General features: G+C 60.4%; 2 protein-coding genes across 5 annotated transcripts; both read right to left on the bottom strand.

The window, feature by feature from the left end:
• Nucleotides 1-36: 36 nt before the first annotated feature.
• CUNH11orf94 (chromosome unknown C11orf94 homolog) lies at nt 37-839 on the bottom strand. The gene is made up of 3 exons (XM_039226835.1): nt 667-839; nt 366-439; nt 37-193 (listed from the first exon to the last, which is right to left on the bottom strand). The coding sequence occupies exons 1-3, from the start codon at nt 753-755 to the stop codon at nt 72-74; spliced, it is 285 nt and encodes a 94-aa protein (XP_039082766.1). The 5' UTR covers nt 756-839; the 3' UTR covers nt 37-71.
• A 2,612-nt stretch (nt 840-3,451) lies between these two features.
• Nucleotides 3,452-10,580, bottom strand: PEX16 (peroxisomal biogenesis factor 16). Of its 4 annotated transcripts, none has more exons than XM_039226903.1 (11): nt 9,555-10,580; nt 9,317-9,352; nt 8,471-8,547; nt 8,008-8,141; nt 7,760-7,860; nt 6,897-6,977; nt 6,658-6,810; nt 6,485-6,557; nt 6,260-6,379; nt 4,182-4,246; nt 3,452-3,808 (listed from the first exon to the last, which is right to left on the bottom strand). In XM_039226903.1, exons 1-11 carry the CDS (start codon nt 9,664-9,666, stop codon nt 3,726-3,728), a joined length of 1,035 nt encoding a protein of 344 aa, XP_039082834.1. In that variant the 5' UTR covers nt 9,667-10,580; the 3' UTR covers nt 3,452-3,725. The 4 variants fall into 4 exon arrangements, 3 of the variants coding, with proteins under 3 accessions (XP_039082834.1, XP_039082835.1, XP_039082836.1); XM_039226904.1 differs by having other exon boundaries at nt 3,452-3,628; nt 9,555-10,576; XR_005527509.1 differs by having other exon boundaries at nt 3,604-3,628; nt 6,485-6,564; nt 9,555-10,578.
• Nucleotides 10,581-13,211: the final 2,631 nt, after the last annotated feature.

Genomic DNA, 13,211 nt, shown 5'->3' with positions numbered 1-13,211 from the left:
CACCCAGCTGGTGTCCATCCCAGGAAAGCCCGAGCCTTTGCTGTACAGAATAGCTTTATGAGGGGCTCCCGTCACAGATGTGCGTCGTAGTCATACTCCGCCATGTCTGGCCCGTCACGCTTGCGCTGCTGGGCCTGGGCGAGCAGGGGGCGAGGCCCTCGTGGCCAGGGGTGCTTGGGCCGAACCCCATAGTCTAAGGAGAGAAAAGGGGTGTGCATGGCTGGAGGAATCCACTGAAGCCCCCCCCCCCCAACAGTGCTGTTTGGGCTGAGAAGACCCTGAGGCCGGACCTGGGCGCCCTCCCCTAGGGCACGTGTCCCGCATGGGGGGGGGAGGGGGGGCAGGGCAGGGCTGACAGATACTACCGTCCACCAGGCCAGAAAACGGCTGTGAGAGTTCCAGCGGGCCTGAAAATTCTTCAGGAACAGATTGCTGAGGCCTGTGGGAGATGTTGGGGTGCTCAGCCCCGGCCCTAAAGGCCACTCTTCCCTCCCTGTCAAGGCCCAGGGTAGGGGACAGGGTGAGCCTCCACACCTAGCATAATGGCACCAGCCTGTCCTCAGGGGAGAGGAGAGGGAGGCGGCATGGCAGAGCCCCACCCCCCACCCCCCCTGCACCTTCCAGGCCCCTGGTCCTGTGCGGCCCCGACCCTTTGACCCCAGATACCTCAGTGGCTGGGGGCAGAGGGCGGCTGCCAGGACGAGGTAGAGGAAAAAGAGGCGGAGCCCGGCCCTGGGCTCTGGGGCCCCCAGCATGGCGAGAACCGTCTTCTCCTCTGGTCCCTGACCCAGGCTTCTGCCTGCCCCTCCCCCGGCAGGACGGAACTGCTGCCAGCGCCCAGGGCCACCTCACAAAGGGCATTAGTTCCAGGGCTCAGTGTCAGCACCAGCTCCCCGGCTAGGCCGGAAGCTTCCAGCTGAGGCTCGGCTTTGGTTTTCTTTCACTGACGCTGTCGGCCAACAGGTGCCAAAGCACATCTTGCTCGAGTGTCGCTGCCCAAGAGTTAAGGGCGCAAACCCTTGGAGTCTGATCTCAGTTCAAATCCCAGCCTTGCCTCTTGCTAGGTGGACATGTCCCAACAGTGGGCCGTTTCCTCACCTGTGAGGTAAGGTGCGTGTGTGCCCGAGGTGTGGCTCACGGGGGAGGTGGCACGGAGAGCCCCCACCGTCCCCACCTGCTCTCTGCGCCCTGCCTCCCCTTCTGTGAGGTCAGGAGCGTCCTGGCAGCCAAAGACCCCAGCCGTTGGGCCCGCTCAGAGACGCCACTGGCGGGGAGCCCGCTCTGAGGGACTTCCCCATTGTTCCCGAAGCTTCCAGGTGCCCTGGCCTCAGGGCTCCCAGGGCCCTGCCACCGCTCCTGAGGCTGCACAGAGACATTCCAGGTTAGGCAGCAAAGCGTGCAAGCTGCTCCCCGGGGTGGAAGCTTTCTGAGGGTCGGAACGGGCTTTTGGTCCCTGCAGGATCCCCAGCCGCAACTGGTGGACGTTCAAGAAATACTTGTTGAATGAATAAATGCAATGTGATGGCACGGAGACGGTCTCTTCTCAGGCGGAGACATGCCCGCCCATCAGTGCCGTGCAGACCTGGCTCAGGGCAGAATCTCAGAGACCTGAACCGCGAGACCCCGGGCCCCAGTCCAGGCCTGGGGAATTCGAACCCGAGGGCCGAGTGAGGCTCTGCGCTTCAGAAACCCAGTCACTTCTAAGCGACTTACTGGGGGTCCGGCCCCATTCCTGTAACTGCCAAGGTGCCCAAGGCCCGGAGAGGGACACCTGGGCTCCTGGTCCTCAGTTCCCTGCGGCTGACCAGCTCTGGCATCCCAGTCCAGACTGTTCTTTTGTGCTGCGCCCACACTCTAGCCCCAGTGGTCACTCCCCTTTCTGCATCCCACACACAACTGTTCCTCACAAGCCTGTGTCCACACCCTCCGTCCTCACCACAGTTCGCCGCCGCTGGGAACCATGGGCACTGGACACTGCCCGACTCAGTCCTCGTCCCTCACCCTCCTCGCCTCTGAGATGCCGGTCTTCCTCTCCATCCACAGGCAGTCCCGAGGTACGCCCGGGTTCCACCTGCACCCCGCCGTCCCCGCCACGAACCCGGCCCCATTCCGCTGGCAGTGTCCCCCTGCTCCTCCTCCAGCACCGTCTGCCGCCAGCACCCCCTGCCCCAGGCCACTGGGTTTGTTTTTTCTCTTAATGTTTACTTTTGGGGCCTCTTTGGGAGGCTCAAGTCAGTGAAGCGTCTGACTTGGGCTCAGGTCATGATCTCATGGTTCGTGAGTTCGAGCCCTGTCAGCGCAGAGCCTGCTTCAGACTCCGTCTCCCTCTCTCTGCCCCTCCTCTGCTGGTTCTCGCTCAAAAATACAGAAGCTTAAAAAAACAATGCTTATTTTTGAGAGAGAGCAGGGTGGAGGGTGATAACAGAGGGTCAGAAGTGGGCCCTCGCTGACAGTAGTGAGCCTGCCGTGCCTGACTCACAAACTCCAAGATCATGACCTGAGCTTAAGGTCACTCAACCGAGCCCCCCAGGTGTCCCCCAGGATGAGGTTTGAAGTCCCATCCCCAATGCCTTCTGGAGGCAGGTCCGAGTTTCTCACCTGGCCAGCGATGGCCGGTTGGATTTGGCCCCGCCCTCCCTCCCTGTCCACCCCAGCAGCCGCTCACAGCGCTGTGATGTCACTTTCGTGCTTTGCTGCACACACAGCCTCTCTCCCCCTCTGCCCTGCAAACACCCCAGCAGTTTGAGAGCCTGCTTGAAGGGAGGCCTCCCTGACCGGTGTGCTCTCCGCAGGCGCCAGTGTAGGCAGCAAGCATCCCCCACTCGCCCACCTCTGCCCTAGACTTCCTCACATCCACACCTCCACCTACCCGGCTTTCCGCCAGAGCCTCTCAGGCTCCCAGCCCCTCCCACGTCCGTCCCCAGCATTTGCCCCAGTGCCGGCTGGTGGCTGACCTTTGCCTATGAAAGAAAACTTGCGGCTGCCAGGCGGGGGCTCAGGGCTCGAGGCACCACTCTGTGGCAAGCTGGGCCCACCTTTCGCCAGGCTCTGGCACAGAGAGGCCGACAGGCGGCCACCGCCCAGGGCAGCGGCAGGAATGGGGCCCTGCAGGGAAGGGACATATAGAGGCTCTGGCCACACAGGCGGACCGCTGTCATCCACCGGGCAGGTTCGGCCCTGTTTCTTGCCACAGGGACAGGTGACAGAGAAGCTGGGTTTACAGCTGCCAGCAAGCGGCTTCCCACGCTCCATGAGGCTAAACCCCAGCTTTCTGTGGCCAGAGGAGCGTGAGGCCCAGTCCCGGCGGAGGCTTCTCGGCCCGGTGATGGGGCACAGCGGTGAAGGGTGGAGAGGGTGTAGGGGGGCTCTGGAGGCCGGGCTGTGGGCAGAACCTGACCACATGGGAGCGCCAGGTGCCCCGATCAATGGGCATGAAGAGGCCACATGCTCGGACACTGCCAGAGTCAGTTTTATTATCGCAGAGGGGCCCCGGGGACCGAACGGTGAGGCACCCCCTGTCCCCCGCAGCAGGGTGCCCCGCCCCTCCCTGTACCCACTCCCGGGGTGTGTCAGCCCCAACTGTAGAAATAAATTTTCTGCCAGGTGGGCAAGTAATCCATGAGCGGCCCTGCAATGAGAGAGAGTTCGGGGCTGAGGGCCGGACTCCAGTCCGACTGCACTCTACCTGAGGCCCACCTCAGCCGCTGCTGCCCCAATATGGCTGCTCACGTCTGCCTGGCCAGGAGTCCAACCAACTCTCCCACCTGGAGGCCCGCAGAGAGGTGGCATCTCGGTGATTCTTGTCCCCCTTTACAAAGATTCTCAGGCTCAGAGAAGCCCTGTAGCTTGTCCAGCCACAGATACAGACAGCCCGGGTCTAGTGGGTGTCAGCCCGGCCGTATATTCCCCGCTCAGAGAAGCCAGTGTCCTGCTGAGGCAGCACTAAGGCTGACAGCCCAATGTGGCCTGATGCTCCTTCCATGACAGGACACCCTCTTCCCCTGAGTCTCCACAGGCCAGCCTGGCCCACGGCCAGGAGCTGTCACCCACCCAGCCTGGCCTCCGGGCTCTCCTGTCAAGAATCAGATTACAAGGAGATAAAGGGGACCCAGACAGGGGCACGGGGCCACTCACAGGATCTGCGACACCCAGTCATCCTCACAAGACTGTCCCACACTTACTCGCGACCAGGCCGATGCCCGGGACGTGGTCTGTCAGTAGCTGCAGCAGGAAGAGGATCCTTGCCCTGCAAAGAGAAGATAAACAAAGAGCAGGTTGAGGCGGGGAGGGGGGCTCTGGGTGCCCGCAGACGCGCAGACAAAAGGAGAGAGCTCTGGGCCACAGGCTGGGGCGCCCACAGCTCAGCCGTGGACGGGGGGGTGGGGGGGCTTCCTCCCAGCACCCGACAGACACCGCTCCCACCTCCCCCACTCATCTTGCCCTTCCTTCTCTCGAGCAGACAAATACTCATGGAGCTCCAAGCAGGGACAGAGAGGGCCGGGAGGGAAGGGCGGCCCCACGCTGCCTTCGAGAAGCCCCCAGGAAGCAAGGAGAGCTGAGCCCTCTGAAACCTCACAAGCAGGGGAAGGGATGAGGGCCAAGCCCTATTTTTTAAGAGACAGGGCTTCCCCACGGGAGAACCTGGGGTGAGGCGATGGCATTGGATGAAAAGAAGAAATGATAAGGGGAGCCTGGGTGGCTCAGTCGGTTAAATGTCCGACTTCCGATAAGGTCATGACCTCGCAGTTTGTGGGTTGGAGCCCTGTGTTGGGCTGTGCTGACAGCTCGGAGCCTGTAGCCTACTTGGGATTCTGTGTCTCCCTCTCTCTGCCCCTCCCCTGCTTGCACTCTGCCTCTCTCTCTCCTTCAAAAATAAACATTAAAAAAATAAAATAAAATAAAAGAGAAATGATAAGACTCAGCACTCAAGTGCTTACTATGTTCCAGGCACTACCATGTGTCACTTCAAGTCTACACAGCCCTAGGATGTGGACACTAGCACATCCCCATTTTACAGAAGAGGCCCGGAGAGGTTCAATAACTTGCCCAAAGTCACATGACTGGAGGGCAGCTCAGCTCCAGGGACTATCCTCTGTCTCTGCCAGTAAGGAATGGGGGCCCCATGTACAGACTGCACCACAGAGCTGTTCCCTGTCCTCTGGGGAGACCAGGAATTTCTCTGACAGGTTTCTAGAACTTTCTCAGTCTGGGCCACTGCCCTAAGGGTGCTAGCCTGGTCAGGTCTCTGCAGGAATGCGCCCCACACTAGAGGCACGCAGCCTGGAGAGCCACCTCTGCCGTCACTGCTGCCCCCAAATGCCTCAGTTCCTGAGATACTGAGGCTATGCTTTCCCTGCAAAAAGGGAGGGGGGGAACGGGGTAGGGCGGTCACATGGTCCAGGTACGTTTTCAGAATACTTCTCTAGAGCAAGGAATACGATCTGACTTTAGTACCTTGTGAGCTTCCAAATGTATCTGAAAATAGGAATTGCCAGGCCAAGCTACATTCGCCAAGGCGATATTAAGTTTGACCCAACCTTGCTTCCTGTTGCCTCAAAAACGCACCAAGCCAAACCCAGAGGTTGTGTGGCTGTAACGTTAAATGTAATTCCAGTCACTACTCCGGTCTTCCTTGTTAAGCCGTAGACAGAGGGGCTCCGAGGAGCCTCCGGTCCTGTCTCCTGGCCCTGGTTGTGGTACAGCGGCCTCAGATCTCAGTCTGCCCTGGGGCAGTCACCTGGCTGGCCTTGGGAAGCCTGGCCCCAACCCACCCTCTACCTGCTGCCAGTGAGCCCCGTGTCTGCCAAGGACCCACACAGGTGACGGAGCAGAGGCCGGGGGAGGTAGGCACAGGCCGAGAGAAAGCATGGCGGTGGCACTCGGCTCCGCCACAGGCCAGCTGGGTGGCTGTTGGAGGTGCCCAGCCTCTCTGAACCTCAAAGGCTTCCTCTGACAAGCGGGGATCCAAACTACTCAACCATCGCACCCCCACCCGCCTCCATCCCGGTGGCCCTGCCTTTGGCGGCCAACGCTCCTTAACTCCTGCACATGTGGGCTGATGGCCAGACGGCCCTGAGGCAGGGTCGGGCTGGCTGGCGTCTGATGACAAAGGGGCTGCACCCAGGACGGCACACAGTGGGTGCTCACTCCGGTCGGAGGAAGGAGGGAGGAAGGGAAGGCGGCTCGGGGGTCGGGCCGCCAGTGCCCTGCTTCCCTCCCCTTGCCCCGGTCGATGCCACTTGTGGTGGCTGGTCCTCACTCGGAGAAGCGGTCATAGAACGGGGAGCGCAGCAGGTAGTAGAGCAGCAAGATGGTCCGGCGCCGCAGCTCCAGCCGCTCCCTCCGGGTCAGGCCCTTCCTGTCGCTCAGGAGGCTCAGGCTGGGGGCGGGAGGGGACATGGTCAGGGGGAGTCACAGGAGCAGACGGGCCCGCAGCACAGAGCCCGGAAGAGGAAGTGCGGCCCCCAGGCGGGCCTGGGCTCACCTGGTCACATCCACAACACCGGACAGGAGCCAGGGTGTCCACGACCGCTGACCCCACAGGCCCAGGCTGAGCACTGACGGCCAAGGTGTCAAGGATGTCTCCAGCACAGGCCCCCCCCCCCCACCAGCCCCTCCCTCCCCCCCCAGTGCTGGCCAGCCCCATGCTAAGGATACAGTGCAGCAGGGGCCGGGTGATATACAAGGACTCTGCGATGGTCTCTTGCAGCCCCAGGGGGGTGGGGGGGACACTCAGCTCCTCTTGCTGCCGCTGCTGTTGTCCCTCTCGCTGCTGGGGGGCTCCCCAGTGCCTTGAGTGCAGGGACGGAGCTAGAACACAAGGGCTGCAGATGAGCAGTCGGGCCTAGACTGACCCAAGCACTGAGGTGCCCGGACCAGCGACATCCCACACTTACTGTTCTGGAGGGTTCGAACCACTCGGTTTGACCGCTTCCCCACGTATGACTGCTCCTGGCTGCCAGGCCTCCGGTCACAATCTAGCATGGAAAGACAGAAGGCCCTACTATGACAGGGACGTGCTTCTAGGAGAGTGTGCGGGGAATGCTCACGGGCTAAGGGGAGAACGGATGCATGTGGATAAGCTTGTACCAAGGCCGCGGCAGGGACAAGGACACTGTAGCCAGGCACTGTGGCCAGACCTTCTCCCTGGCCCGGGGCAAGGTCAGCATTACCTGTGGCGGGCGAGCCAGCCAAGAACCCAGGCTTCCCAGGGACTGGCGTGAGGCAGGGAGGGCCCCGTCCAGCCCCAAGTGTGGGGACCGCAGCACCAGAACGACCACGCCTTCCCAGGCCTTTGCTTTCAATAGGACCACAAGGAGAAGCAAAGAACTGTCCCCACTCAAGGCCAGAAGAGTCAGGGCTAGAGGCCAACCAGTGAGGAGTCGAAAGCCCGTAAGGGACAGGTGTGCCAGGTCCCTGCCTCATGAGGCCGTACCTCCTGATGGACAAAACGAGGCCCTGAGACATGGCTGGCAGGGCCTCTGTCTCTTACTCATGCTGTCCCCTGTTCCTGCCACCCACCAAAAAGAATGAGGACTCTGGCGCCAGAAGCCCTGAGTTCAAGTTCTGACCCTGCCCCTGGCCTCATCTCTTTTTTTTTTTTTTTTTTCTCTGTACAGTATAGGATAATGACTGCAAACTGAGCTGATGGGGACAGATGTGCTCCATAAACCGACAACACTCTACTCACGCTGGCCAGCTCGAAACCCACAAAACAGTCCCGGGTCCCAGGCCACCCCAGAGCATGGAAGCCCCTTACCCGGGGAATGTGCCTGGGTCTCCCTGTCCAGAGGAACGATGGGGGGTGAGGTCTGGAGGCCAGCCTTGAACCAGATCAGCAGGAACATCCGCAGAACAGCCCTGGGTTGGGAGGATGGCCAGGCTGCAGGGGAGGTGGCTAGCCGGCAGCGGGCCAGGGGAGGGGGGGAGGGGCCCTGCCGACCCCCACCCGAACTGTTGTCCTGAGGTGCCCCCACCCAGGCCCTGCCCTCCTCAGTCCCGACATACTTGGCCAGCTGGATGAGGGCGATGACGAGCCAACGGCCCACTTCGCCCCACACCTTGGCGGCCCCCATCTCCATGAACACCTCTACGCACTCGAGCACGCTCAGCCATGTCAGCAGCTTCTGCTGGGTCAGCGACTGCAAGAACCCGGGGCCCAGAGGTCAGGGAGGGGCCCCAACCCCAGCCCCCTGCCCCCCAGGGGATTCCTCTCTGACAGGAGATGTGGACTTTCCCCTAAGATGGCACATGTTGGCCTGAGTTCTCCACGTTGAGACAGGCTATGTCTTTGAAACTCAGTCTCTTCATCAGAAAGGGGGACACTAACAGCTCGACCCTGCACCTACTGAGAAGGCTTGAAGCTCAAACTCTGAGACTGAAACACTTGCCACCCACATGGGCTGGTTGTCACCACTTCACCCCCAAATCCCGACGCTTCCTGCCCTCAGCTCCCTGGCAGAATGCTCACCACAGGCAACTTTTTCCGAAGCTCCTTCCGCAGGATCCCGTCATTGAGCAGCACAAGCAGGTTAGAGGCGGAATACACTGAGGGGGAGAGTGCAGCCTTGAGGGGCTGGCTCCGCAGTCTCCGTGCCCTCCCCTTCTCCCCAGAGCCGCAGGGCTCACCTGTCACCTGCTGTGCTCCGCCAGCCACACAGTGTGTGGAAACCAGCCTGCCTCCCCACCCATGGCTCAGAGCTCTGCACTCGCCAGCGGAGTGTGGGCGGTTGGAACAAGAAAGGATGGTTTGATCTCTGACAAACCGGCTTTGGCCCTGCTGGATAGCACCGGGCCTCCAGCTGCCCAGCACTGCCTAGCGCTCTCCGTAGCCCGGGATGTGTGGTCTTGCCTCCTGGCCTTAGTTGGCTGTCCCTGAAAGTCTGCTCCACCCCTATCGTTCACTACCTCCAGGGCTCCCTGGGCAAACACTACTGAGGCAGCTACAGTCTGGGGATCCTAGAATATGGGAAATCCAGCTTTGAGTCCGGGTTCTGGGATCATCTGTAGCTGTTCTCTCCCCTAACTGAATTTCCGATCCCTTAACTGGACACTGCGGGCAGTAACAGCACCCACCACATATGACAATAGAGAGGATTAACTGGGAAAGGCGGGAAAGGTGCTTGGGCCAGCCGCCTGACCAGTCAAGGTCCGCAGATTTGTCCCTCAACTATGGGGACACGGAGGGCCCAAGACAGTGAACGCTGGGACCTCTGTCCGATTCAGTCACAGCACAGGACGATCTAATGGAAAACCTAGGGGTGGTGGCCTCTCTCGGAAGCCCCGTCGCCCCCACCCTCCCCAGAACCCCGCTCACCCAGCTCTGACAGCTCGTGCGAATCCGCGAAACGACCTGGGGAGAAGGCACAGGAGGCGGCGGTGAGCGTTTGACTCAGCCTGCGGCTTCGGGCCCTGGACGTCCCCTCCCTGTGCCCTACGGAAACCTGGAAGGAACTTCTCAAGAACAGCGATCACCACCCTGACTCCGAAGGGAAGGGGCCTGTGGGGTCAGAGGTCAGAGCCCCGAAGGGATCGGGCAAAGGTCAGGGTGGCACCTGCCAGCAGGTAACTGAGGCCCCGCACTGCCGTCTCCAGCTGCGCCGTGGCGGCCGGGTGGCGAGTCACGTACTCCTGGTAGCGGAGGCCCAAAAGCCGCAGTTTCTCCATCCTGCCCTCGGGACCGACAGACTCACGGACCGACAGTACAGCGGGCTGCAGCGCCCTGCTTCCTGCGCCCTCCTTCCTGCTTCCGGTCCTAGGCCCGCCTCTTCGTTGCTCAACTTCCGCGGGCCCGAAGGATGTTGACGCCAGGGGCCATTGAACCACTCTTCACCCCATTTCTTAAATCACCTCCCCCTAGAGCAGCGCTTAGCAACGGGGGGGCCTAAGCCTGCCCTCCCTGATCCTTCAGGTCATTGGTTAACACACTCTCCGCCCACGACCCACCCAACGCGTTGGGACCCGGTTCTTCCGCCTTCCGGGTGGGCTGCCGTTGCGCCTGCGCAGTTAGCAGTTCCAGAAAGGTTCCCGCGGTAGTCCGAACAGTTCATTCTAGAGAATGGACCAGGACCCTGGAGTCTTTCCAATAGAACGCCGAGAGGCTCGAACTGGAGGACCGGATTTTAAAGGGCTGGGAGGTAGCTCGCTAAAGGAACTTCGATCAGACTTGGGGAGGCGCGGGGAGAGCCTCGGCAGGTGCGCGTTTGGCCAGTTGCCTCGTCTGCCGTCCTCCTCGAGGTACTGCTGAGGAAACTGAGGCAAGGAAGAGTACAGCCTTCCACGCACTCTCGATCCCCTGGTCAGCACTGTTAGTGCTGGGCTTCGGCCACAGCTCTCGCATGGACTGTGCGGACCTGCACTCCCATCTTCGCAGAGAAAACGGTTTCGGACTTCTGCTCGTGGCTCGGGGTGACCTGATCGAGTGTTTCCGTTTTCTGGATCTCGAATTTCCCCATCTGTAAAATGGTTTGACGCAAGACTTGCTCCTTGAACTCGGGCTCAATCTCAAGGCTCTTTTCGGCCCTCGGATGCACCTCCCGGTCCTGAGCTGCTCCCCAAGGGATGGGGGAGAGTCCTGGGAAATCTCCTCCCAAATGGGGCAGCCTCCCTGAAAGGGGGCTGAGGTGGGAGAGGGGCGGCCAGAGGTAGATGCTGCTCGGGGGAGGCCGCCACTAATTGGCTGAGGGGAAAGGGGCGGGGCATGGGCGGGGTGGCGGGGCTCCGCCCTTGGGGGGGGACCTGGCCTATCCGTTTATGGTACTCTGAGAGTAATAACATGATTTTACCTAATTCCCTCTACCAATTATTATCTGCGGGGGAGGAAGGGATCTACCTAAGGACGCTCAGTCACATTTGAATCTTGGTCTAGTCTGACCACACAATCCAGGCGGTTTAAACATCACACCTCACTAGGAAGCCCTCCTTGGACTACCCCCTCTCTGACCCTCCTCTCCAGCTTAGTTTTCTGCCCTCCCGACTCATGCCAAGCAATGATGACCCAGGGAGATGTGTCCAGGGGCCTCAGGAGAGGCTAAAGGTCTTGGAGAATGGAGGGGGTCGTGGGCATTCTCAGCATTTCTCACCACCTCCTGGGAGCCAGGCTCACTCACACACTTCTCCTGGCAACCTCACCAGCTTGGTATGAGCTCTTATTCACCGATGCGGAATAAGAGGCCCAAGTAGGGGAAAGGATTTGTCCCAGGTCACATGGCATGGCATTGGCCAAATGGACCGCCACGTGTGTTGCCCACAGCACTGCTCTCTCCCCCGCTGCCCAGAGCCCGAGAAGGGAGGTGCTTTGAGGCTGCTTAGTCCTGAGTCAAGTTAGCAGCGGAGTTTAATACTCGGACTCAGGGCATTCAGTGTAGGGCTCTTTCTCCCTTCCTCCCTGCACCCCACCATCTCAATAAACTTGTTCGCCCAACCTCACCAGTGGGGACTCCTCCAGTCCCTCCCTCGGCAGCTGTGAAGAGAGTGAGGATGGAGAATGTGAGGTTTCTTTGATACTCCCAGCGCTGATGGTCCTGTGGTTCTGGGGAGGACAGAGCCGCCACCCCCGTCTGACAGAATGAAGGGCACTGGGGCTGGCACCTATTTCTCCTCCTTCCCTTCAGGACTGGGAGGAGAGCACGGCCCGGCCAGTTTGGCAGCAAGCAGGGCTGCCTGAATTTCCTCTCCAGATCTCTGGCCTGATTAGGTCCCAGAAACAAAGAGTGGTGCTAAGTGTAGGAGCCACCCAGGACAGCCCCTCCCTGCTGGGTCCCTGCCTGGAACTGGCCACCTGGCTGGGCTGGAAGGGCCTCTGGGCAAGTTGGGCCAGAACCTCCCTCCCTCTAGTCTGCCCTGAGCCACAGGAGAAGAGAGCTAGACCAGTCTAACAAGTCCAGAGGAGGACACTGAGGCCCAGAGAGGGGGCCTGACTCGGCTAAGGTCACACAGCAAAGTCTTGGGCAGAGATAGGTCAACCCAGGTCTCAGGCCCAGAAGACCAGTAACCTTTCATATGTCCATACCTGTCTCCCGTGCCCCTTGCATGCCCCAGAACAGCCTCTTAGAGGCCGAGCAAGCCTCTCCGCAGGTAGCTTCCCCTGCCTAAGGTTAAGAGAGGGGTGGGACCAGCACTGTGAGCAGCCACAGTAAATTCTGGAGCCCCAGCTCTCCTACAAGCTCCCTGACCAGGCCCTGACTATGTGCTCCACCCTCTCCCTCACATTTATACCCCGCCCCCTGTTGCTACCGAGGGTCTTGGAGAGGGATCTGTCCACCCCGACTCCTGCTCCAGGCTAGAGATGAAGGTCAGGGGGGGCTGGAGGCTCAACGCTCCAGACGTCAGTATATGAGCCCCTGCAACCCCGCATCTCCTCTTAATTCCCAGATGTGCAGGGAGCCACCATGAGCCTCCACAGAAACCACTGCCCTTGGCCTCCAAGACTGGACCTTCCTGGAAGACCCTCATCTCTCGGAGAAAGGCATTCTGGCCTCTTGGAGGAGGAGACTTGAGGGGTCTCAGGCTGTGCTGCTTTCCACAGCTTCTTTGGGGGTTAGGGTCTCTCAGGCCCTCACTTGTTATAGGCGAGGTTGGAATAAAGGACCCGTGTCACGGAGAGGCCTGAGGCATCCCATCCAATATCAGCACATATTTAGGACTTGGTGGGTGCGGGACCTTGGTTGGGAACAAGATAGACTAAGCTCCAATCCCAGAAGCAGCCTTCTTCCAGCAGGGAGACCTGCTATAAACAAGTCAGCAAGGTCAGGTTTAGAGAAGTGATAGGAATAAAATAAACCAAGGGATATGGAAGGAGGAGCTGGCCTTGGGAATATCGGGCAGAATGCAGGCCGAGGGAGTATCAAGGGCAAGACCTCAGGCAGGGAACCCTTGGAGAAGAGCAGCAGGAAACGTTGTCTTCAGGGAAGAGCCTGGAAAGGGGCCGGGGAAGGGGTGGGGGAGTGTTCTATAACAGGTCACTTCCATTCTCAGAGGAGAAGGCAGGTGTCCCAGCACTGGGCTGAGAAGGCCTGTCAAACCTCAGCACCGGGTCTGGCTCGCAGAATATGCGCTTCTCCACGTCGTTGTTCCTCTTCAGGGTCCAGACTGCGGCCTGTCGTGGGGTGCAAGGTGGGGCACAATTAGAAATCCGGCCCCAGTCCCGGTTCGCAATGCGCAGGTCTAGGCAAGGCCGGGGACGGGCGGGGGGGGGGGGGGGCCTGCGTGGG

The sequence above is a fragment of the Hyaena hyaena genome, unplaced genomic scaffold, assembly GCF_003009895.1.
Source record: "Hyaena hyaena isolate Hyena2069 unplaced genomic scaffold, ASM300989v1 scaffold_23, whole genome shotgun sequence".
Lineage (NCBI taxonomy): Eukaryota > Metazoa > Chordata > Mammalia > Carnivora > Hyaenidae > Hyaena > Hyaena hyaena.
This window is presented reverse-complemented; position numbering and strand designations above follow the sequence as displayed.